Source organism: Hippopotamus amphibius, chromosome 9 (assembly GCF_030028045.1).
Source record: "Hippopotamus amphibius kiboko isolate mHipAmp2 chromosome 9, mHipAmp2.hap2, whole genome shotgun sequence".
Lineage (NCBI taxonomy): Eukaryota > Metazoa > Chordata > Mammalia > Artiodactyla > Hippopotamidae > Hippopotamus > Hippopotamus amphibius.
The window spans coordinates 34,247,392-34,272,094 of record NC_080194.1 but is presented as its reverse complement, the minus strand read 5'-3'; the positions used below and the strand labels follow the sequence as shown (position 1 = coordinate 34,272,094).

The 24,703-nt window shown below is 36.1% G+C and overlaps 1 protein-coding gene across 5 annotated transcripts in view; it reads right to left on the bottom strand.

Annotated features, from left to right (window-relative positions):
- The window catches only part of SBF2 (SET binding factor 2), a 440,997-nt gene that overhangs the window by 81,439 nt on the left and 334,855 nt on the right, over window positions 1-24,703 (bottom strand). For all 5 annotated transcript variants that reach the window (XM_057749271.1, XM_057749273.1, XM_057749274.1 and 2 more), the window contains 2 exons: window positions 3,893-4,063; window positions 1,423-1,685 (listed from right to left, as the gene is read on the bottom strand). In XM_057749271.1, the coding sequence (XP_057605254.1) occupies window positions 1,423-1,685; window positions 3,893-4,063 (434 nt within the window). The remainder of the gene's footprint in view (window positions 1-1,422; window positions 1,686-3,892; window positions 4,064-24,703) is intronic.

The following is a 24,703-nucleotide window of genomic DNA, read 5'->3' as shown; positions in this document are numbered from 1 at the left end:
ATTGTCCTTAGGGTCCAGATTTGTTTTTGTAAGGAATACCTTCTGTCACTTTTCTGAGAGGAACTCATGAACCACAGAAAATAAAACAAAAAGAGACTCTTTAAATTTATTATCTGATACTTGAACCTTCTAAAAAAACTTGTCCTCCCAAGTTAATTGCCACAGGGAGCCAGACAAAGTCATATGGCTATCTTTGGCCTTTGGCAACCAGGGGACATGTCCCTGGTAGGCAAAGTAAAAGAACTTTTTTCAGCAAGTAGCATATTCTCCTAAGTGGAAGAACAAAATTGTCCTATGAACCTTTCTCTTGCCAATATTTTTCTTTCTCTCGTGAATCACAACCATTTTGCTCACTCTGAAGCCCTCATTTGTTTGCAGGTGATAAAAATCATGCAAAAGAAGGGAATAAATTTGAAATGGAGCAGATGTGAAAGTGTAATCCCTGCCCTTGTTGCCTTAAATTCAATAAATATTCCTGCCTCCTATGCCTTCTTTTAGACTGCTGGTCATGGAAAAGACTTGCTGCCTATTCTGAACTACTCAGTTCTCTTTCGTTCAAATCCAACCACATTAGCTGAATCAGTGTTAGAAGTAAAGCAAAGCAGGGAATATGGCCATTACACCATCCCAAAGCATTAAAGAATGTAGGTGCCTTAGCCACTCACTATGTAAATCAGACTGTAGAAAATGTTATGAAAGAAACAAAAGGTATGAGCAAGTGATGGATGTGTTACCTAAGACAGGAAGTCAGCAAGTCCTCTCTGGGTGGGTGACATTAGAGCAGAGAACTAAATGAAGGGAGGGAGTGATTCTTGTGATTATTTCAGGGAAAGTATTCCAGACTGCAGGAACAATAAGTACAAAGGCCCTGAGGCAGGATCACACATCGAATGTTGAACAGGGAGACCAGTTTGGTTGATAGAAGAGTAACAGTAAATAAGGTCTGAGCAGTAGCCAGGAGCCAGATCCTGTTAGGCCTTCTGGTTTTATTTTCAGTAGCATGGGAATTAGTAGGGTTGAGAGCAAGGAGTGGTTCAGGACATGATTATAGGCAAATGCAATGGAAAACTGAGGAAGAGGAGGCCAAGAAACAAATAATCACTTTGATAAGAAGGAGTTCATTAGTAATTTTCCAGAGTGCTTTCTGTAAATTGCTGTGGCAGAAAGTAACTTAAGGGGTGGATCAGTAGTGGGTGAGACATTTGAAAAATCAGAGGTCATAAAAGAGAAGAGAGTACAGGAGGTGATTAAGAATAATTGGATGTAGTGAAAGTCTTTTGATAGAGAAAAGCTGAGCAAGTCTGAAGGTAAAAAAAATGGTTAATTTTTGAAATATGTATAGCAATATTTATCCCAAAATACTTCACATTCTGTGCTAAGCCAAGAAGAACAGGAGGGTCTCTTTGTGTCCACATTTCGTACCTGTTTGTGACAATGCTGTTGCTCCCACTCTCCCAGTCTCCTGGTGCTGATGTTCTTAGGAGCTTGTTTTTACTTGTATCTAGTGGAACTAGTAGATTGACCATGAGGTTTGCAAAGTGAATGGCCTGACTGAAGACAGTGCTTTCCTCACGTTGCACCAACTCCTGCTGAGTTGATTTGCTCAGAGTAGGCCAAAGGCGTAGCTGCTCGGCTGCCAAGTCCATTGCTGTCTTCTCCTGATACTGGTCATCAGACAGTTTACCCTAAAAGCCAAAGCAAAAAAAAATCCAAGTATATCACTTCACATGAGCTTCAAAAAACATGGAAGATGTTTTAATAATTCATCTATTAAATACCTATGTCAGTAAAAATGAAAATACATAAACAAAATATAACAACAACAACATGAAACCTAGTCTTCTTTTTTTCTGAGCTCCAACAGGCCTTGAATGGAACCATGTGACAAACCCAAGGAAGCAGCAGCAAAGCAAAGATGTACACACTTCTCAATGCTAACATTTCACTGCATTTATTTATCTCTATGGCTCTATCCCCTTCAAGTTGCCAGTTATAACAAATTGTAGACCTAAAGTACCTATTAATGCTCAGGTCAAATGTGCCAGTAACATTTTCTCATACTCTGCTATGTTTCTTTTCTTCTGCCCTTTGGGAAAAAAAGAATGACCAAAGTCACACACACACACACACACACACACACACACACACACACACACAAAACAGCTAGGTTTCCCTGTAAATGTGAGAGTCAAACATTATCACCACATGGGTATATAGGTATTCATGGGATTTTTAAGAGGGGTTTCCTACAGGCTGAAGAGTTAAACAATAGCAGTAACCCACATCTGCACAGCACTTTACAGCTTATGAAGAGCTGGTATATCTGTAGTCTTACTCATATCTAACCTCGGGCTCAAAGACAGACTTTTATATAACAGAGGACACAGAAGCAGTGACATGTATTTGATCTATGAATGTTTTTGAGATATACCAATGTGACCACATCTTCTTTAAAAATTATCAAAAGTACCCCACCAGGCCAATTATTTCTAAAATATGGCCTCAAGCTAATACACTGTGGATCTGCTATAAGTTACCCCTTACCCAAGCGCATCTGGTGTTTTGAAAGAAAAAAACAGTTTTTAAATTAAGAAAACAATTAAAACTAACTGTACGATAATAATTTGAACATCAGATAGATGCCACACAGTGCTGTTATTAAAGTTTCTGTTCTTATCACACTCAATAACAGATCAATAATATGTTTAAAATTACTTGAGGCCATAGAAATATGTGAATACTAGGTAGTTTCAGTTAGCTATCTAGGTTCATTTTTAAAAAAATATTTATTTATTTATTTACTACATATTTGCCTGCGCCAGGTGGGGTCTTAGCTGCAGCACATGGGATCTTCAGCTATGATATGTAGACTCATAGCTGTGGCACGTGGGATCTAGTTCCCTGACCAGGGACTGAACCTGGGCCCCCTTCACTGGGAGCAAGGAGTGCCAGCCACTGAACCAACAGGGAAGTCCCTAGGTTCATTTATCTCACATAATATAAGGCAAATTTAAAATGGAGGAAAGAATTAGTAGCAATGTACTAGCCCAGCATAAAGAATTAAAAATTACTCTTCAACTATATTTCAATAAGAAAATAAATTTTTAAAAAATTAAAAAAAATTACTCTTAAAGTGAATCAATATTGATAATTAGCCCTTAGTGCTGAGTTAAGTTCCATTAATGAGGATGGTAATTTCTAACAGTTATTATTTAGTATGTGCCAGGAACTCTTCAATGTCCTTCACTTGTATTAGACATTAAAACCGTACAGTATCTATTCATTTTACCAATGTAGAAATAAGGCACAGAAAGGTAAAGTGATTTCCCCAAGACCAGACAGCTAAGTGTATGACCTTTCAAAATTTCAGAAAAATTTAAACTACTCTTTCAAATTAAAACCAATTTTCTTTAATTTACAGTATTTTCTTGATAGTTTTCATAAATATATTTTATGGTGGTAAAAATATATGGAAACATATAGAATATTTCTAAAAGAAGACCTAGATTTATTGCTGGCATACTTTTGAGCATTTATTTTAGAGTGAGTTAACTTTAATTTGACATTTCTTCAAGAAGTTCAGTGCATAGAGACATCTGCCTAGGTATTTTAGGTTTATTCTTTCTGTTCGGCTTCCTGTAACTGTTTCCAGGGAATTCTTATTTATTAAATATAATAAAACAATTCTAGTGCTACAGAACTGTAGTAAGAAATTATGGGAAAAAATCTCAGGAATCAATAGGAGAAAGATGCTCACCAGAGGGTTTCCTAAAGTAAACCCTAAATACACTGGTAGGAAGTGGCCAGATTTCCTTTGGCCCTGGGAATAACTGAGGTACGCCTTCCTTGAAGCCAGGACCTCAGCCCACACAAGTACCTTTCTTTATCTTACCTTTTGCTTTAGATGTGGGGCATGATTGTCTTCCTTGGCTGAGAGATACAGGGAGCGAACCTGTTCCTGCACCGCACTGTAAAAGGTTGTCTCCCAAAACTGCTGATTCGTCCAAATGGGGTGGTCCTGTACACAGGTGTAAGCAAACTGGCTGACTCCAGGGGCCAGTTTCTGTGAGAACACATGATATACATCACCATGGGGCTGACAGAGTCATGACAGTTCAGAAGGTTACAGGGGCCACAGATAATCATAAATGTGATCTAAGGATTTATCTAAATATTTATCTAAACAATCAGCAACTTATGCATTTTAAATGGCAACTTTGGGCTTGCTATCAAAACCTTCAGGATCACTGTCACTTTATTAAAATGGACATTTTAACAACAGCTAAAACTCAAAGGTATTATACGAATTAGAGAACATATGAAAAGTACCTAAATACTACTATGCACACAGCAGGCACTGTAGAGTTGGTAGCTCTTATTACAATTAGGACATACAATAAAATCCATCACAACCTAAATATAAAACTCCAGATAATTCAAAATTTCTTCTACTTGGTATTAGAGTACATTTTGGTGGCGCTGGGGGGACGATTTTAAATGCGAGTGAGACTACAGCTTCCCCTTACATACAGAATGAGGGCATATTATGAATTTGGGACTCAAGAGGAAATGCACCCTCCCTGCTGCTCACTCCAGCCTTCTACCTCCCTACCGAGGCTGCTGCCTGGCTCACATAATCCCTAGCAGACTGTCCAGGGCTTCTGGGGCATTTTCTGGTAACCAAGTCTGGGCGTGGGAAGGTAATCTCAAACCAAACCTTCCTTTCCAGGACTTCCTGCTGGGCTTCTAAGTAAGAGTAAACCTTACTCTGTGATTAACAACAGAGGGAAAGAAAACTAACTCCGCAGTCACTTGAGGTACTTCAGAAATATTTATACATCTCATTTAATACTAAAAATCTCATAAGGCGCATATTTCCATTGCCAATTTAAAGAAGATAAAATAGACGTTCGCGGAGGTTTAAGTGATTGCTCAAGGCCATATAGCAATTACATACGTGGTGGAACTAGGTTTCAAGACCAAATTTTGTTTGTTTCCAAAGCCCCTGCTCTTTTTACTATAGCAAATTATCCTGCAAACAAATTGAAGGCAAATCATAAATTAAATACTGTTTAGCACAACTGTTTTCTTTTTCTTCACTTTAGGATTTTGTTTCCCAAAGTAATATTCTGCCTTGAAACCTCTGATATGATTTTAATTAACACTGTGTTTTAAAATTTACATATAATTTACTATTGCCAAGCTTCAGTAAATGATTTGAGTCACCTTTCCATGGCTGTTGCTTTCACCTCTAAAAGTTAAAAATGTTTCAAAAAATTTAAAACCCATTATTTCTCAGCAAATACCTGATAATAACCTCAATAGACACATTTTTTGGTCGATTTTATTCTTTAGAATTGAGTTAATTAGTTTTCTATCAGTAGAACTAAAGTTTATGATAATGTAAGTTTTATTTTGAAGCAATTTAATAAGCAAATTCTCTTCTAAAATGTTAGACACTGAAGATCACTATTAAGGTTATATACATAACAGTTATGTAGCAAAAAGTTGGTCCATTTCTTAGGGATGCACAACAAATGTATAAGATACCTGGTAAAAATGATATGCTCAATACATGCTAATTTCCTTCTTGGTCTAGAGCAGACTAAACCTACAACTGGAATAGGTATCACGTACATCATGAAATGTAGTACTTACGTAGTTGGAAGTGGGGTGGCTGTGATTTTTGCCTATGAGAGTCTGTGTACTATGTGCATCCAATATGTAAGTCTCTTTCAAGATAGGTCAGTGTACTGCTGTTGGGGTGATTGTCTATAACCCTTTAAGGTGGCTAAAAGCTGGAACTGACCATGAAGCAAATAGCAGGAGATTCCCCAATGGGAAGCTGCACAAGGACTGTTCATTTAAGACACAGCTACCCTCTACCTATGGGAAATCAAAGACAAAATGTCTGTGGTTCTGTGAGTATGTAAGCAGAAGCCACAGACACTGTGAGTCACATACTCCTTCTATATACTCAGCTTGAGGATACTTGGGATGTGGGTTGCACTTTTTTTTTTGCCCCAACCACTCTAAGAAATAACAATGACCTCAGTGGCAGTGCACAGACCTATAGTGAAAGAGATTTTAAAGGCATAAAATTTAAACAAGGTAAAAGCATGATTCTCAATTGTCTTTCCCATGAGTATAGTCAGAGGCAGCACCATTTCTAAAAATACAACGTAACAACAGATTCTAATATTTTGGAGTTCTGAAATTATATTACTATAGATGAGCTTAGAAACACTAAGCTCTTAACAAATCCTTATCAGTTTCTCACATGAAGTCCTTTTAGGATCATCAACAAAACAAAGAGTTATTATTATTATAAATCTCTTATTACAACTTGACAGAGCTCTGTAGGAATTTGAGAGTCTAATAAAGCCCTGCCTTCCTCTTTCAGCATTTTTCTCACTGATGCTGCATATCCACTTTACTTGGCCCTTATTAGTTATTATCTTCCTGTTTATTCATAAACTAAAAGTGAATATGCAAAAACTTTCCTAAATCTTTTGAACAAAAGTGGACTACATATGTTCCAAGGCAGAAAAATGGCGTAAAACAGTGACAGTGGCCCAAAGGGTCAGAACCCACAGCTTGTTTACTAGGTGAGAATGGCAGAAAGGTGAAGGGATTATAGGATAAGCACTTTGTGGTGTGGCAAGTTGGTCACAAATGGTGATGGCACCTGATATATACATAAGAAATCATAAATTTCCCAATACTTAAAATATTATTATTTTTCCATATATGGAATGTGCTTCTTTTATTTGTGGTTTCCTGCTATGTCTTCTCAAGTGCAAGCAAGGGGCACTGAGTCCCTTGCTGTTCGGATGGGCAGGGTCACTGCATTGATGGGCAGGTGTGTTCTTAGGACCAGCAGAGCGCAGTAGCACCTTATTCTGCCTAGATTCTATCAGGGCTGTTTTTTAAATAGGAATTGCAAAAATGGAGCCATGCAGTCTGACTGGGCTAGAAAGTTGGGTGGAAGGTGAATACTGCATTCCTCACTGTACATTGGAGAGAACTCATAAAGAAAATTGATTTGCCCAAGGTCACACAGCAAGATGGGTAGAAGAGAAGGGAATAGAGATAAGGTTCTCCATTATTCTATGTCATTTCTGTAAGATATAAAAATTAAGATATTTCACAAAAGAAAATTATAATTACCTAGAGAAAGATGCAATGATACTGCTTAGGTGTTCAGATTCATTATATCCTGTGATAGTGTTAGTAGAAGTTTTAGTAAAGAAAATAAGCAGCTGTGGATAAAACTATCTCATGATTCTAATCACTTCTTTGGTTTGAAAGAAAGACTTTCCCAAGATGGCCTCTCTCATTGGCCCATATGGCAGCTTCATGACCTTTTATTTTGTATGCAGCTGAGACTCAATCCACACTGAAGGTCTGAGGGTGGTGGTGGTGGTAAGGATGTTGTTAGATGACATCTTTCTTCCCCGTCAATTCTGGCAACAATATTTACATTTCATAATAATTCTTATGATTTTATCCTAGAGAAACAAGTGATATTTTGCCATGCAATTTTATGGGATGTTTAAGAATGTGTTGATTTCCTTCCTTATCTAGAGAAAATAGCTCTGAAGGTACTAGATTAAGCAATGCCATTTGTTTTCCACAAAGCATTCAAAGGAAACCTAGCATGGGACAGGATATGGAGAATAAATTTCATGGGGCTCATTAACCAGCAGGCCAGATTCAAATCCAAATAAATGGATACAAGTCATCTCAGAGACGAGTTGCTCAAGGGAAGGTTAAGATATCGGTATGAGAGGCCTATCTAAGGCCTGTCTGGCTAGATATGCTTGCTCTCCAGGCCCAATGCTTCAATTAAGGAGCTCAGAGGGAAGCCAGATTTCAGGAGAAAAAGCTTCTGGGAGGACTGATTCCATAAATATGTAATGTTCTTAAAGAATAATTAGAATACAAAGATTCACTGTTTAAATTGCTGGGTATTTCCTATCCAGTTCCGGGCACTGGAATACAAGTGTACCTCACTGCACAGTTCAGGGATGGTGCCAGCCAGTCTTTTTATGATTCTGCACTGGCCTGATGAAGTCCACATATTAAGTCACTTTAAGAACTAACTTCTGACTATTTTCTGATGAACTTTGGTGAAATGCTTAGTCTTGAGAGACAAACAAAAGGAAGACAGGAATGGGAAAAATCTGTATTCAAGACCTGTATTTATCAACTCTTAACCACATCTTAAACATATTTGCTTTGTGCATTTTTTTTTTAAACAAAGGACATACAACATTATAGATTTGGTTGAAATCTACTTTGTACCTCTCATTTCTCTCCTATCCTAGAGACAACAATGATCCTGAATTAGGTATTTTTCATTCCCATTTATGTTTTTATACTTGTTTATATCCATAAAGAATATACAGGATTATACTGCAGGTTTCATTTTATTCCTTACTAATCCTTTTCAAAGTATACATCTTATATTTCATTGGTTTATGTATATTTAATTAAACTATTAATTACTTGGGACAAAACACCTGGCTCTTTGTAAACATACAACTCAGAAGGGACACAAAGAGAGTGGCCTACAACAATGAGTATTTAAAATACTGTGTTCATTAATCAGTGGGGTTTACAAAAAGGTGAATAATCCAATTAGTTAAAAGGAGGTAATATGAGAATCTATGACAGTTTTTCCTGTTCTACTACCTGATACTGAAAAGTGCAAGTAACCTCAAATGTGTAATGGTCTAAACCCCTCCTGGGCTGCTAAGAAGATCCAGGTACACAATTCTACACAAGAAGTATATTCATTCACAAGCATTGCCCAGTATTCATTTGATGTGCCAGTGTCAGCAGCTGCAATGACAGGGTTGAAGTCCTTAAACCTCATATCCTTCTAATGATTCTCTGTATTAAGCTGTTTAAATATTGAGAGAAGAGAGGATGAATCAATTTCTTTCCTTTGTGGTCCAGAATTTAGTAGAAATCAAATACAAGCTTGTTGTCAAGTCCTTTGCCTGGGTCTGGTACTCCTAAAACACAAAACAGGATCTAAATCCCTGCCCCTTTTTGGTAGGTTTTTAAACTTTATATAAGTGGTGCCATATTGTATTTTATTCTGCCACTTGGCTTTTCACATATTATGTTGCTAGACTTATCAAGGTAATAATAATAATAAATAATAATTATTGCAACTAACTTGTACTGATCTCTCACTATATATATTTATCAACTTACTTGGTACTTACAGCAAGCTTATGATCCGCTTAGATAAGTACTATTATTACCCTTGTTTTAAAAAGGAAGAAACTGAGGCACAGAAAAATTAAGTAATTTGTCCAAGAGATTATTGCCAGGAAATGGTGCAACCAAAGCCGGGATTCAAACCCAGGTAGTTTAGCTAAGAATTTAATTTCTTAATCACTGCACATTTTAACTATTGTGTAAAATTCCACTGTATGAACATAGTGCATTTCCTTGTTCCTATTAATGGACATTTGTATTGTTTCCACTTTTTAGCTATTATAAACAATGGTTCATGTCAACTTTCAACTTTGATTATGAGTTTCAGTACACTTTAATAGTGCCTAGAACTACTTGAGAGGAGCCTAAGAAATATTCCCATTGCTATCTATATCAATAAACATTTTTGGGTTATTGTACGTCGGTTATTTTTCTAATGAGAAATTATTTCACATAGGCTTTTTTTTAGTGTTTTTCCCTTGAATTAATTAATTAATTTTCCCAATCTTTATTGGAGTATAATACCTTTACACTGTTGTGCCACTTTCCACTGTACAACAAAGCGAACCAGCTGTATTTATACACATATCCCTTTATGCCCTCCCTCTTGAGCATCCCTCCAACCCTCCCTATCCCACCCCTTCTAGGTCATCAGCAATTACTGAGTTGATCTCCCTGTGTTGGGCAGTTGCTTACCACTAGCCATCTATTTTACATTTGGTAGTATATAAATGTCAATACGACTCTTTCACCTTGTTCCAGCTTCTCCTTCCCTACCTCCCCATGTCCTCATGTCTGTTCTCTACCTCTGCATCTTTATTCTTCCTCTGTCACTGGGTTCATCAGTACCATTTTTTTAGATTCCAAATATGTGTTGGCATACACATATATTTGTTCTTTTCTTTCAAACTTACTTCACTCTGTATAACAAACTCTAGGTCCATCCACCCCTTTACAAATAACTCAATTTCATTCCTTTTTATGGCTGAGTAATATTCCATTATATATATATGTGCCACATCTTTATCCATTCATCTGTTTTTGTTTTTTTTTGCATAGGTTAGTTTTTTTTTTAAGAACTTTTATTGAGATACAGTTAACAGACAATAAACTGCATATATTTAGAGCATACAATTTGGTATCCCAATCTCCCAATTCATTTCCCCCCAACCCTCCCTGCTTTCCCCACTTGGTGTTCATGTGTTTGTTCTCTGCATCTGTCTCTATTTCTGCCTTGCAAACCGGTTGATTTGTACCATTTTTCTACAGTCTGCATACATGTGTTAATATATGATATTTGTTTTTCTCTTTCTGACTCACTTCACTCTGTATGACAGTCTCCAGGTCCAACCATGTCTCTACAAATGTCCCAGTTTCATTGCTTTTTACAGCTGAGTAACATTCCATTGTATATATGTGCCACATCTTTTTTATCCATTCATCTGTTGATGGACATTTAGGTTGCTTCCATGTCCTGGCTATTGCAGATAGGGCTGCAATGAACATTGTGGTACATGTATCTTTCTGAATTATGGTTTTCTTTGGATATGTGCCCAACAGTGGGATTGCCAGGTCATATGGTAGTCCTACTTTTAGTTTTTTAAGGAACTTCTGTACTGTTCTCCATAGTGGCTGTATCAATTTACATTCCCACCAACAGTGCAGGAGTGTTCCCTGTTCTCCACAGCCTCTTAAGCATTTATTGTTCCTAGATTTTTTGATGATGGCCAATCTGACTGGTGTGAGGTGATACCTCATTGTAGTTTTGATTTTCATTTCTCTAATGATTAGTGACGTTGAGCATCTTTTCATGTGTTTGTTGGTACTCTGTATGTCTTCTTTGGAGAAATGTAGGTCTTCTGCCCGTTTTTGGATTGGGTTGTTTGTTTTTTGATATTGAGCTGCATGAGCCGCTTATGTATTTTGGAGATTAATCTTTTGTCAGTTGCTTCATTGACAAATATTTTGTCCCATTCTGAGAGTTGTCTTTTTGTCATATTTATGGTTTCCTTTGCTGTGCAAAAGCTTTTAAATTTCATCAGGTCCCATTTGTTTATTTTTGTCTTTATTTCCTTTATTCTAGGAGGTGGGTCAAGAAAGATCTTGCTGTCATTTATGTCATAGAGTGTTGCCTAGGTTTTCTTCTAAGAGTTTTATAGTGTCAGACCTTACATTTAGGTCTCTGACCCATTTTGAGTTTACTTTTGGGTATGGTGTTAGGTAATGTTCTAAATTCATTCTTTTACAAGTAGCTGTCCAGTTTTCCCCGTACCACTTGTTGAAGAGATTGTCTTTTCTCCACTGTATATTCTTGCCTTCTCTGTCAAAGTGACCATATGTATGTGGGTTTATCTCTGGGCTTTCTATCCTGTTCCACTGATCTATATTTCTGTTTTTCACATAGACTTTTTTACAAATTTACTGTTTGAAAAAATTAATAATTCTTTAATATAAAATATCTAGTCAGTATTTAAATTTATAATTATAAACATTAAAAAAGTTTTTCTTTGTTTTTTCCTTGTTTTCTTTTTTTCTTTCTTTTTTTTTTTACATTCAGTTTGTTTTAGACTCAAGAAGGACCCAAATAAGGTCCATATATTACATGAGTTTATATATCTCTGAGGTCAGTTTTAATCTATAGATTTCTCTACCACCTGTCTGCCTGCCTTTCTTCGCCCCCCACTCTCTGCCCCCCCCGCCCACACTTGCAATCTATTTTTTAAAGAAATTGGATCATTTGTCCAATAGAACTTCCATCCGTCTTGTGGTTGCTTACTGCATCCCAATGGTCTCATGTGACATATTCTTTTGTCCTTTCCATTTCCTGAAAATTGGTAGCTGGATCTATAAGCATGATCAGATTCAGGCTTGAGTGTTTGGCAAGAATATCTCATGGAGATACTATTATCTCTAAGAGGCACATCTGGGTTTCTTTCTTTTTGTAATATTAAAAGCCACTGATGGTCAATGCCTAGATTCATTAATCATTAGGAACAATAAAATACTGATATTTTCTCATTCTATCATTACTTCCTCACTTATGAGCTAGAATATTTCTATAAAGAAAAACTTTCCCTTATCAACTGTTTGGAGACTCAAATATATAGTCTATATTAGAAAGCAGGATAAATACATGATTTTATTCCTTCATTTATCATTTTTTAAAACAATGACTTGTGGGCCTGAGGCTCTGGACCACTAGAGAATCCCCAGCCACAGGAAATAATAATCGCAGAGAACTCTCATGGAGGCCACTATCAGAGTCTAGGACCTGGCTCTGCCTGACTGCCTGCAACTGCTAGTGCTGGATGCCTCACACCAAACTACAAACAAGACAGGAACACAACCCACCCATCAGCACACAGACTACATAAAGTCATACTAATCTCATGGATACCCCAAAACACGCCACTTGACACAGCTCTGTTCATCAGAGGGAAAAGACTCAGATGCACCCACCAGAACACAGGTATGAGTCCCTCCCATCAGGAAGCCTACTCAAGACACTGGACCAACCCCACCACAGGGGGCACAGAACAAAAGCAATAGGAATTACAACTAGAAAGCCTAGGGAAAGGAGACCTCAAAAACTATAAATTAGACAAAATGAGAAAAGAGAGAAACACCTTGAAGGCAAAGGAGCAAGACAAAACCCCACAAGACCAAATAAATGAAGAAGAAATAGGCAAATTGTCTGAAAAAGGATTCAGAGTAATGATAGTAAAGATGATCCAAAAACTTGAAAACAAAATAGAGAAAATACAAGAAACATTTAACAAGGACCTAGAGGAACTAAACAGCAAACAAACAGTAATGAACAACACAATAAGTGAAATTAAAAATACTCTAGATGGAATCAACAGCAGAATAACTGAGGCAAAAGAATGAGTAAGTGAGCTGGAAGATAGAATGGTGGAAATAACTGCCACAGAGCAGAATAAAGAAAAAAGAATAGACCTTTGGGACAACATTAAGTGCACCAACATTCGAATCATAGGTGTCCCAGAAGAAGAAAAGAAAGGGTCTGAGAAAATATTTGAAGAGATTATAGTTGAAAACTTCCCCAAGATGGGAAAGGAAATAGTCAATCAAGTCCAAGAAGCCAGAGAGTCCCACAGAGAATAAACCCAAAGAGAAACACACTGAGACACATATTAATCAAAGTAACAAAAATTAAACACAAGGAAAAAAATATTAAAAGCAGCAAGAGAAAAGCAACAAATGACACATAAGGGAACCACCATAAAGTTAACAGCTGATCCTTCTGCAGAAACTCTGCAGGCCAGAAGGGAGTGGGCAGGATATATTTAAAGTGATGAAAGGGAAAAACCTACATCCAAGAATACTCTACCCAGCAAGAATCTCATTCAGATTCGACAGAGAAATCAAAAGCTTTACAGATGAGCGAAAGTTAAGAGAATTCAGCACCACCAAACCAGCTTTACAATTGCCAAAGGAACTTCTCTAGGCAGGAAACACAAGAGAGGGAAAACACCTACAAAAACAAACCTAAAACAATTAAGAAAATGGTAATAGGAATGTACATATCAGTAATTACCTTAAATGTAAATGGATTAAATACTCCAACCAAAAGACACAGACTGGCTGAATGGACACAAAAACAAGACCCGTATATATGCTGTCTACAAGAGACCCACTTCAGACCTAGGGACACATACAGACTGAAAGTGAGGGGATGGATAAAGATATTCCATGCAAATGGAAGTAAAAAAAAAAAAAAAAAAGCTGGAGTAGCAATACTCATATCAGACAAATTAAACTTTAAAATAAAGACTATTACAAGAGACAAGGCAGGACACTACATAATGATCAAGGGATCAATCCCAGAAGAAGATATAACAAATGTAAATATTTATGCACCCAACATAGGAGCACCTCAATAGAGAAGGCAAATGCTAATAGCCATAAAAGGGTAAATAGACAGTAACACACAATAATAGTAGGAGACTTTAACACCCCACTTACACCAATGGACAGATCATCCAAACAGAAAATAAATAAGGAAACACAAGCTTTAAATGACACATTAGACCAGATGGACTTGATATTTATAGGACATTCCATCCCAAAACTACAGAACACACTTTCTTCTTAAGTGCACAAGGAACATTCTCTAGGATAGATCACATCTTGGGTCACGAATTAAGCCTCGGTAAATTTAAGAAAACTGAAATCGTATCAAGCATCTTTTCCAACTACAATGCCATGAGACTACATATCAATTATAGTAATAAAATTGTAGAAAACAGAAACACATGGAGGCTAAACAATGTGCTATTAAACAACCAAAAGATTACTAAGAAATCAAAGAGGAAACCAAAGAATGCCTAAAAACAAGTGACAATGAAAATATGACGACCCAAAACCTATAGGATGCAGCAAAAGCTGTTCTAAGAGGAAAGTTCATAGAAATACAATCCTACCTCAAGAAACAAGAAAAATCTCAAATAAACAACCTAACTTTACACCTACAACAATTAGAGAAAGAACAAAAAAACCCAAAGTTAACAGAAGGAAAGAAATCATAAAGATCAGATCAGAAATAAATGAAAAACAAATGAAACAATAGAAAAAAATCAATAAAACTAAAAGCTGATTCTTTGAGAAGATAAACAAAATTGAAAAACCATTATCCAGACTCATCAGGAAAAAAAGGGAGAAGACGCAAATCAACAGAATTAGAATTGAAAAAGGAGGGACTTCCCTGGTGGCACAGTGGTTAAGAATCTGCCTGTCAATGCAGGGGACATGGGGTTGAGCCCTGGTCCAGGAAGATCCCACATGCCGCGGAGCAACTAAACCCATATGCCACAATTAGTGAGCCTGCGCTCTAGAGCCTGTGAGCCACAACTACCTCAACATAATAAAAGCCATATGCGACAAACCAACAGCCAACATCATTCTAAATGGTGAAAAACGGGAAGCATTCCCTCTAAGAACAGGAACAAGACAAGGGTGCCCACTCTCATCACTATTATTCAACATAGTTTTGGAAATTTTGGCCACAGCGATCAGAGAAGAAAACGAAATAAAAGGAATTCAAATTGGAAAACAAGAAGTAAAACTGTCACTCTTTGAGGATGACATGATATTATACATAGAAAATCCTAAAGATGCTACCAGAAAACTACTAGCGGTAATCGATGAATTTAGTAAAGTAGCAGAATACAAAATTAATGCACAGAAATCTCTTGCATTCCTATACACTAACAACGAAAAATCAGAAACAGAAATTAAGGAAACACTCCCATCTACCACTGCAACAAAAAGAATAAAATACCTAGGAATAAACCTACCTAAGGAGGCAGAAGACCTGTATGCAGAAAATTATAAGATACTGATGAAAGAAATCGAAGACGACACAAATAGATGGAGAGATATACCATGATCTTGGATTGGAAGAATCAACACTGTGAAAATGACTACACTACCCAAAGCAATCTACTGATTCAATGCAATCCCTATCAAATTACCAATGGCATTCTTCACAGAACTAGAACAAGAAATTTTACAATCTGTATGGAAACACAAAAGACCCCAAATAGCCAAAGCAATCTTAAGAAGGAAAGATGGAGCTGGAGGAATCAGGCTCCCTGAGTTCAGACTATACCACAAGGCTACAGGGATCAAGACAGTATGGTAATGGCACAAAAACAGAAATCTAGATCAATGGAACAGGACAGAGAGCCCAGGGATAAACCCATGCACATATGGGCACCTTATCTTTGACAAAGGAGGCAAGAATATGCAATGGAGAAAAGACAGCCTTTTCAATAAGTGGTGCTGGGAAAATTGGACAGCTACATGTAAAGAGTGAAATTACAACACTTCCTAACACCATACACAAAAATAAACTCAAAATGGATTACAGACCTAAATCTAAGGCCAGACACTATAAAACTCTTAGAGGAAAACATAGGGAGAAGACTCTAAGACATACATCAAAGCAAGATCCTTTTTGACCCACCTCCTAGAATCATGGAAATAAAAACAAAAATAAACAAACAGGATCTAATGAGACTTAAAAGCTTTTGCACAGCAAAACAAGAAGAAGACAACCCTCAGTATGGGAGAAAATATTCACCAATGAAGCAACTGACAAAGGATTAATCTTCAAAATATACAAGCAGCTCATGCAGCTCAATATCAAAAACACAAACAACCCAATCCAAAAATGGGTGGAAGACCTAAATAGACAGTTCTCCAAAGAAGACATACAGATGGCTGACACATGAAAAGATTCTCAACATCTCAACATCACTAATCATTAGAGAAATGTAAATCAAAACTACAATGAGGTATCATCACATACTGGTCAGAATGGCCATCATCAAAAAATTCAGAAACAATAAATTCTGAAGAAAGGGTGCAGAAAAGGGAACCCTCCTGCACTGTTGGTTGGAATGTAAACTGGTACAGCCACTATGGAAAACAGTATGGAGGTTCCTTAAAAAACTGAAAAAAAGAACTACCATATGACCCAACAATCCCACCACTGAGCATATACCCTGAGAAAACCATAATTCAAAAAAGATACATGTACCACAATGTTCACTGCAGCCCTATTTACAATAGCCAGGACACAGAAGCAACCTAAATGCCCATCACCAGATGAATGGATAAAGAAGAAGTGGCACATATATACAATGGAATATTACTCAACCATAAAAAGGAGTGAAATTGAGTTATCTGTAGTGAGGTGGATGGACCTAGAGACTGTCATACAGAGTGAAGTAAGCCAGAAAAAAGAAAAACAAATATCATATGTTAATGCATATATATGAAATCTAAAAAGTTGGTATGATGAACCCAGTGGCAGGGCAAGAATAAAGATGCAGATGTAGAAAATGGACCTGAGGACACCAGTGGGGGGGAGGAGGAGGGGAAGCTGGGGTGAAGTGAGAGAGGAGCACTGACATATATACACTACCAAAAGTAAAATAGATAGCTAGTGGGAAGCTGCTGCATAACACAGGGAGACCTGGTGATGACCTAGAGGGGTGGGACAGGGAGGGTGGGAGGGAGGCTCATGAAGGAGGGGATATGGGGATATACATATATACATATATATATATGTACACATATATATATATGTAGCTGATTCACTCTGTTGCATAGAAACTGGCACAACAGTGTAAAGCAATTATACGTCAATAAAGATATGGAAAAAAAATAAAGTAAAAAAAATCCAAACAAACAAACCAAAAACCATGACACAGCTATTAAAAAAATAATATATAAATAAAATAAAACAAAAAGAATGATTTGTTTTTCTAGCATCCATTATAGATGAACAATTAGTTTTTCTTTTTAAATTCATATTTTTGCAAACTCTCAGATTTTTAAACATATTTGATTTAACTACTTTCAAACCTGTTTAGAAACAAGACAAAAAAAAAATCTATCCATAAGTGTCTACTGGAAATTTGTGGACTGATGAACCTAATAATGTTGTTTAGAACAGCACTGTAAACTGGGAGGATAAAGAGCCTGACTGGGAAAATATCATCAGCAAAAAGACCAGTAGATACATGATAAGGTATTTTCTCTGAGGTGTAAGTGCAAAAGGAACAACAGAAGAAAGGCATCAGTGAGTCCTGGCACAGGAAATGGAGGAATTTTGTGAGTCATAGTTCTCACTAGGTGTACTTGCAAATGGCCCAAAAGCTCAACAAAAATGTTTATTACAGCATTATCTTTAATAACTATACTCTCTCCAAAGTTAGCAATTCTAATGTCTAACTATACAGAAGAAAGGTTAGGCAAATGATGGTACATTATTAACACAAAAGAATATTACGCTACCATCAAAGTGGTTAATATGATAATGTGCTTGTTAAGGAAGTGCTTATGCTATATTTCAGAAAAACAAGTCAATTATGCTATGATTATGTCTGCAAGCACACAAAGACTGGGAGGAAAAAGGCAAAATGAAAATGAATTAAAGGTAATGGAATGTTGTACAATTTATTTTCCTTCTTCAAAAATAATTTTAAGGGACTTCCCGGGTGGCGCAGAGGTTAAGAATCCACCTGCCAATGCAGTGGACACAGGTTCGATTCCTGGTCTGGGAGGTTCCTACATGCTGTGGAGCAACTAAGCTTGTGAGCCACAACTACTGAGCCTGCATGCTGCAACTACTGAAGCCCTCATGCCTAGAGACCGTGCTCCACAAAAGAGAAGCCACCACAATGAGAAGCCCACACACCACATCGAAGAGTAGCCCCTGCTCGTTGTAACTAGAGAAAGCCTTTGCGCAGCAACAAAGACCCAACGCAGCCCCTGCAAAAAATAAATAAAAATTTAAAAATAATTTTAAGAGATTTAAAAATTAAATGTAGCTGATTGAATATTCTTTTGCTCCCTGAACTCCACTGAAATGAGAGTAAAAGAAAAAAAAATGTTAAAAATATACAAGAACAAAGAGAATGAGAAAGGAGACAACACCAGATAAGTGATGTTAATAAAATTTTAGAAGTCATAAAATGGATTTATAAGCAGTAACAAATGTTGAAGGTAAGATAAATCTGAAACCCCCTACTACATAGAGAAGGAAAGCCCTTGTCACACTTTAAAAGAGTAAATTTTATAGTTTATGAATTATATCTCAGTTTAAAAAATGGAAAACAACCCAAATGTATATCAGCTGATGAATAAAATGTGGTATAGATGTACAATGTAATTCGTGCCAATAAAAAAATATGAGGTACTGAGAGATGCTATACCATGGTTGAACCTTGAAAACATTACGCTAAGTGAAAGAAGCCAATTATGAAAGATTATATATTGCATGGCTTCATTCCCATGAAACGTCTAGAACAGGCAAATACATAGAGACAGAAAGTAGGTTTGTTGCAGCCTAGGGCTTGGGGGATGGGGGGAAATGGGTAGTGGCAGCTACTGGGTATGGTGTTTCTTTCTCTGGTAATAAAAATGTTTGAAAATTGATCGTGGTGAAAGGGACTATGCTAAAAACCACTGAAATGTATACTTTGAGTGAATTATTATGACGTGAATTATATGTCAAGAAAACATTTTGAAAAGGTTGCTGACAGGAGAAACTGAGCAAGTACACTTGGAAACTGTCTTATCTTAGCAACTTTTGGTAAATGTCAAGATACTCTAAAAGTTTACTCTAAAAAAAGATGGAAGAATAGTATACTGACACTAGTCAAAAGGAAGCTAGAGTGGCTATGTTAATAGAAGATGATTTCAAAGCAAAGAATATTACCACAGATAAAGAAAGTCATTTCATAATGGTAAAGGGTCAATTAATCAAGAGGACATAAAACCCGAGAGTGTTTATGTACAAACAAGAGAGCTTCAAAATACATGAATGAAATCTGACAGAAATGCAAGGAGAGATAATACACAATTATAGTTGGAAATTTCAATATCTCTAAGTAATTAATGGAAATGTAAGCAGAAAATCAGCAAGGATATAACAGATTTGAATAACACTATCAACTAACAACCTGATTGACACTGATAGCACAACAGCAAAATAACTATGCTTTTCAAGTGCATACAAAACATTTATCAAGAAAACCTGTTCTCTGGGCAATAAGTCTTAATATATTTAAAGGGACTCAAATCATACAAAGTATATTCTCTGACCAAAACGGAATTAAACTAGAAATCAATAAGAGAAAGATACCTAGAAAAATCTTCGAATATTTGGAAACTAAATAACTCATGGATCAAAGAGGAAATAAAAGGGGAAATTAGAAAATACTTTGTACTAAATGAAAATGAAAACATTTCAGAATTTGTGAGATGCCACTAAAGCTATACTTTGGGAGATATTTATAGCAATAAATGACTATGTTAGAAAAGAAGAATGGTCTCAAATCAATGACCTTAGCTTATACTCAGATAGATCAGAAAAAGAAAAACAAATTAAAGTCAAAACAAGCAGAAGAAGAGAATTAATAAAGATTAAAGCAGTAATCAATGAAACAGAAAATCAATAAAGAAAACCAACAAAACCAAAAGCTGATTCTTTGGGAAGATTAATAAAACTGATAAATCTCTAGTCAGATTGCTTAGAAAAAGAAAAAAGATAAAATTACCACTATCAAGAATGAGAAGTAACATTATTAGAAATTCTACAGATATTAAAAGGATCATAAAGAAACACTATGAATAACTTTGTTATTGACAATATTGACAACTTAGATGAAATGGACAAATTCCTTGGAAGATATCAATACAAACAACTAAAGCTCAATCAAGAGAAAACAGATAACCTGAACAGGCCCATATCTATTACAGAAAATGAAATTGTAGTACAAAATCTTTCCACAAAGAAAATTCTGGACACATGGCTCCACTAGGAATTCTACCAAGTTTGTAAGAAAGAAATAATACCCCTTCAACACAAATTCTTCCAAATAATCAAGGAGGGAATAATTCCCAACTCATTCTATGAGGCCAGTGTTATACTAATAACAAAACCAGAAGACATTACAAAAGTAAACCAATATGTGTAAATCAACATTTCGATAAAAATTTTTTAAAAACCCAATATGCTTCATGAACATAAATGTGAAAATTCCAAATAAAATCTTTAGCAAATCAAATACAGCATATAGTAAAAGAATAATACATGATCCTGGAAAACACAAGTTTGAACTGCACTTATATGTGGATTTTTTTTCACTAAATATGTACTACAGCAGCAGTCCCCAACCTTTTTGGCACCAGGGACTGGTTTCATGGAAGACAATTTATTCACGGTCCTGGGGGGGATGGTTCAGGCAGTAATGTGACTGATGGGGAGCAGCAGATGAAGCTTCGCTCGCTTGCCTGCTGTTCACCTTCTGCTGTGTGGCCCAGTTCCTAACAGGCCGCAGACCAGTACCAGTCCATGGCCCCGGGGGTTGGGGACCCCTGTACTACAGTACTACATGATCTGTGGTTGACTGAATACAGAGGTAAAACTGTAAGGTTATATGTGGATTTTTTACTGTGAAGAGGGTCAGCACCCCTAAGACCCACATTGTTCAAGGGTCAACAATATGTTATGACCTGGTAAGGTTTATCCTAGGAATTCAGGGTAAGTTTAATATTTGAAATCAATCAGTGCTATTCACTGTAACAAACTGAGATAGAAAAACCATATGACTATCTCATTAAATGCAGAAAAAGCATATGACGAAGTGCCTGATAAAAACTCAGCATCTAGAAAGAGAAGAGAATTTTCTCAATCTGATAAAGACATCTTATGAAAAACCTACAGCTATACATTATACTTAATGGTATAATGGAAAGACTGATTGCTCTTCCCCTAAGATCAGGAAGAGTACAGGCTCAACATTGTACTGAATGTTCTAGCCAGTGAAATAAGGCAAGAAAAAGAAATAAAAGGCATCCAGATTGGAAAGGAAGAAGTAAAACTGTCTTTATTGTAGATAACATCATTGTCTTTGTAGAAAATCTGCTAGAATCTACAAAAAAGCTACTTGTTAAATGAGTTAAACAAAGTTGCAGGATACTTAATCAATATATAAAAATAAATTGTACAGCTGACCCGTGAAGGTGGGTTTGAATTGTGCAGTTCTACTTACATGTGGATTTTTTTCAATAAATACATACCACAGTACTACACGATCTGTAGGTGGTTGAATCCGTGAACAGAGAACCACAGATACACACGGTGGAATGTAAAGTTATATGTTGATTTTTGACTGTGTGAAGGACTGGCGCCCCTAAACTTTCCATGTTGTTCAAGGGTCAGCTGTATTTCTATGTACTAGCAATGAAAACTGAAACTACAAAACCAAAACAATTTATAATAGCTAAAAAATGAAATATTTTAGGTGTAAACCTGACAAAATACATTAAAACCTGGACACTGAAAACTACAAAAGCTGAGAGACCTAAATAAATAATAAAGAAGACCTAAATAAATGGAGAGATTGATCTCATTCATCGATTGGAAGATTCAATACTGTTGAAATGTTAGTTCCTCTAAATTTACCTAAAGATCCAATGTAATCCCAATCCAAATCCCAGAAGACTTTTTCTTTATAGAAATGGAAAAACATTCTAAAATTCATATGGAAATTCAAAGGTCCTATAATAGACAAAACCACCCTGAAAAAGAACAAAATTGGAGGACTAACACTATTTGATTTTTAAATTTTTATTATAAAGCTATGGTACTCAAGACTGATGTTAATATAAATATATAGATCAAAGGAACAAAATGTACAGAAAAAGACCCCCCACGTATATGGACAACTGATTTTTGGCAAAGGTGTAAGGCAATTACATAAAGGTATAAGTAGAGAAAGGATAATCTTTGCAACAAATAGTGTCAGAAAAACTGGATCTTTTACCATATAAAAATATTAACTCAAAAGGAATCATAGACTTAAATGTAAAACCTAATACTATAAGGCTTCTAGGAATATTTGCAAATCATACATCTGCTAAGGAGTTATATCCAGAATATGTAAAGAATTCTCAAAACTCAACAATAAGAAAACAAACAGTTCAGTTTTAAAAGAAGGGCAAAATACCTGAACAGACAGTTTACCAACATTATTAGTCATCAGGGAAATGCAAATAAAAATCACAATGAGATATCACTACATATCTATTAGAATGGCTAAAATTAAATGCAATGACATTAGTATGTGAGAAACTGCAACTCTCATTCACTACGGAAAGGAATATAAAAAGGTAGCACTTTGGAAAAAAGTTTGGTCATTTCTTAAAAAGTTAAACATATACCTACCATATGCTCCAGCCACTCTGTTCTTAGGTATTTACCCAAGAAAAAAGAAAATGTATGTCCATACAAAGATCTGTATACAACTATTCACAGTAGCTTTATTTGTAATGGCTCAAATCTGGAAACAACTCAAATGTTTACCAACAGGTTAATTGTGGGGTTTATTTTTTTACAATGGAATACTCAGCAATAAAAAGGAGTAAATTGCAACAACAGTTTATGAATTTATGAATCTCAAAATATTATGCTGAAGAAGTCAGACGAAAAAGACCACATACTGTATAACTACATTTATATACAAATGTATTCTATATATAGAATACACTAACTACATGCAAACTCGGAAGTGACAGAAAAGTAGATCACTAGTTTCCTGGGCATGGGGATGAAGGTTAGATGAGATGAAGAGATTATATGAAACATGAGGAAACTGCTGGGGGTAGTGGGTATGTTCATGGTACAGACTGTGGTGATGGTTCCATGGGGGTATGTGTATGTATATATATATATCAAAACTTATCAAATCAAATTGTATAGTTTAACTATGGATAGTTTATTATGTGTCAGTTATACTTTAACAAAGCTACTAAAAAAACTTAGTAAATGTATACATAAGTTTAAAATATTTCATTGTATGTGAATTTTACCTCGAAAGAAGAAAATGCAAACTCTAATTACAATTCTCACTACAAAATGATATGCATGTTGAAGTACTGGAATTATATGTTGACTATAATTTGCTTTATTTATTTATAATTTGCTTTATTTATTTTTTAATTTTAAAACTTGCTATTTGGCTTCCGTTTCTCAGTTTACCATTCTAAACCTTACTTTTTTATTATCATTTTGGGGATAGAGTATACCCTTTTTCCACCTACAGGGATATTTTGAGAATATGAGACATATATAGTAATTTAATTTTTTTTCTCTTTCCTCTTCCTTCCTCCTTCCTTCTTCCCTTGGTCAGAGCCAACTGTGGGAGCATCTGCTTTATTTATTTTTTAATTAATTTATTTATTGGCTTTATTGGGTCTTTGTTGCTGCACAGGCTTTCTCTAGTTGCGGGGGGTGGGGGGAAGGAGGCTACTTTTCGTTGTGGTTCATGGGCTCCCCACTGCAGTGGCTTCTCTTGTTGCGGAGCACGGGCTCTAGACGTGTGGGCTTCAGTAGTTGTGGCACGTGGGCTCAATAGTTGTGGCTCACAGGCTCTAGGGAGCAGGCTCAGTAGCTGTAGCGCATGGGCTCGACAGCTCTGAGGCATGTGGGATCTTCCCAGACCAGGGCTCGAACCTGTGTCCCCTGCACTGGCAGGCGCATTCTTAACCACTGTGTCACCAAGGAAGCCTAATTTGCTTTAAAATATATTAAAAACAAGATGTATTGATGGATGGATAGATATATATAAATAAAGGATGGAAAAAGTGTTAATACTAGACTCTAGAAGGCAGGTTTATGGATGTCTACTGTAAATTAAAAATTTTTTTTTCTCTCATGTTTGAAAAATTTCATAATAAAATATTGAGAAAAAATAGAGTATTAGTCTAGGTGTTAGTATGCAACTAGTAGGCGCTCTAAGAAGAAAAACAAGAAAAACTGAGATGATTAAATAGATAAGTAAGTTGAAGGGCACGGATTTTCAAACTGAAAGAGTCATCTCATGTTTGGCAAACTGAATGAAAAATGAACCACATTAAGGTATATCATTAT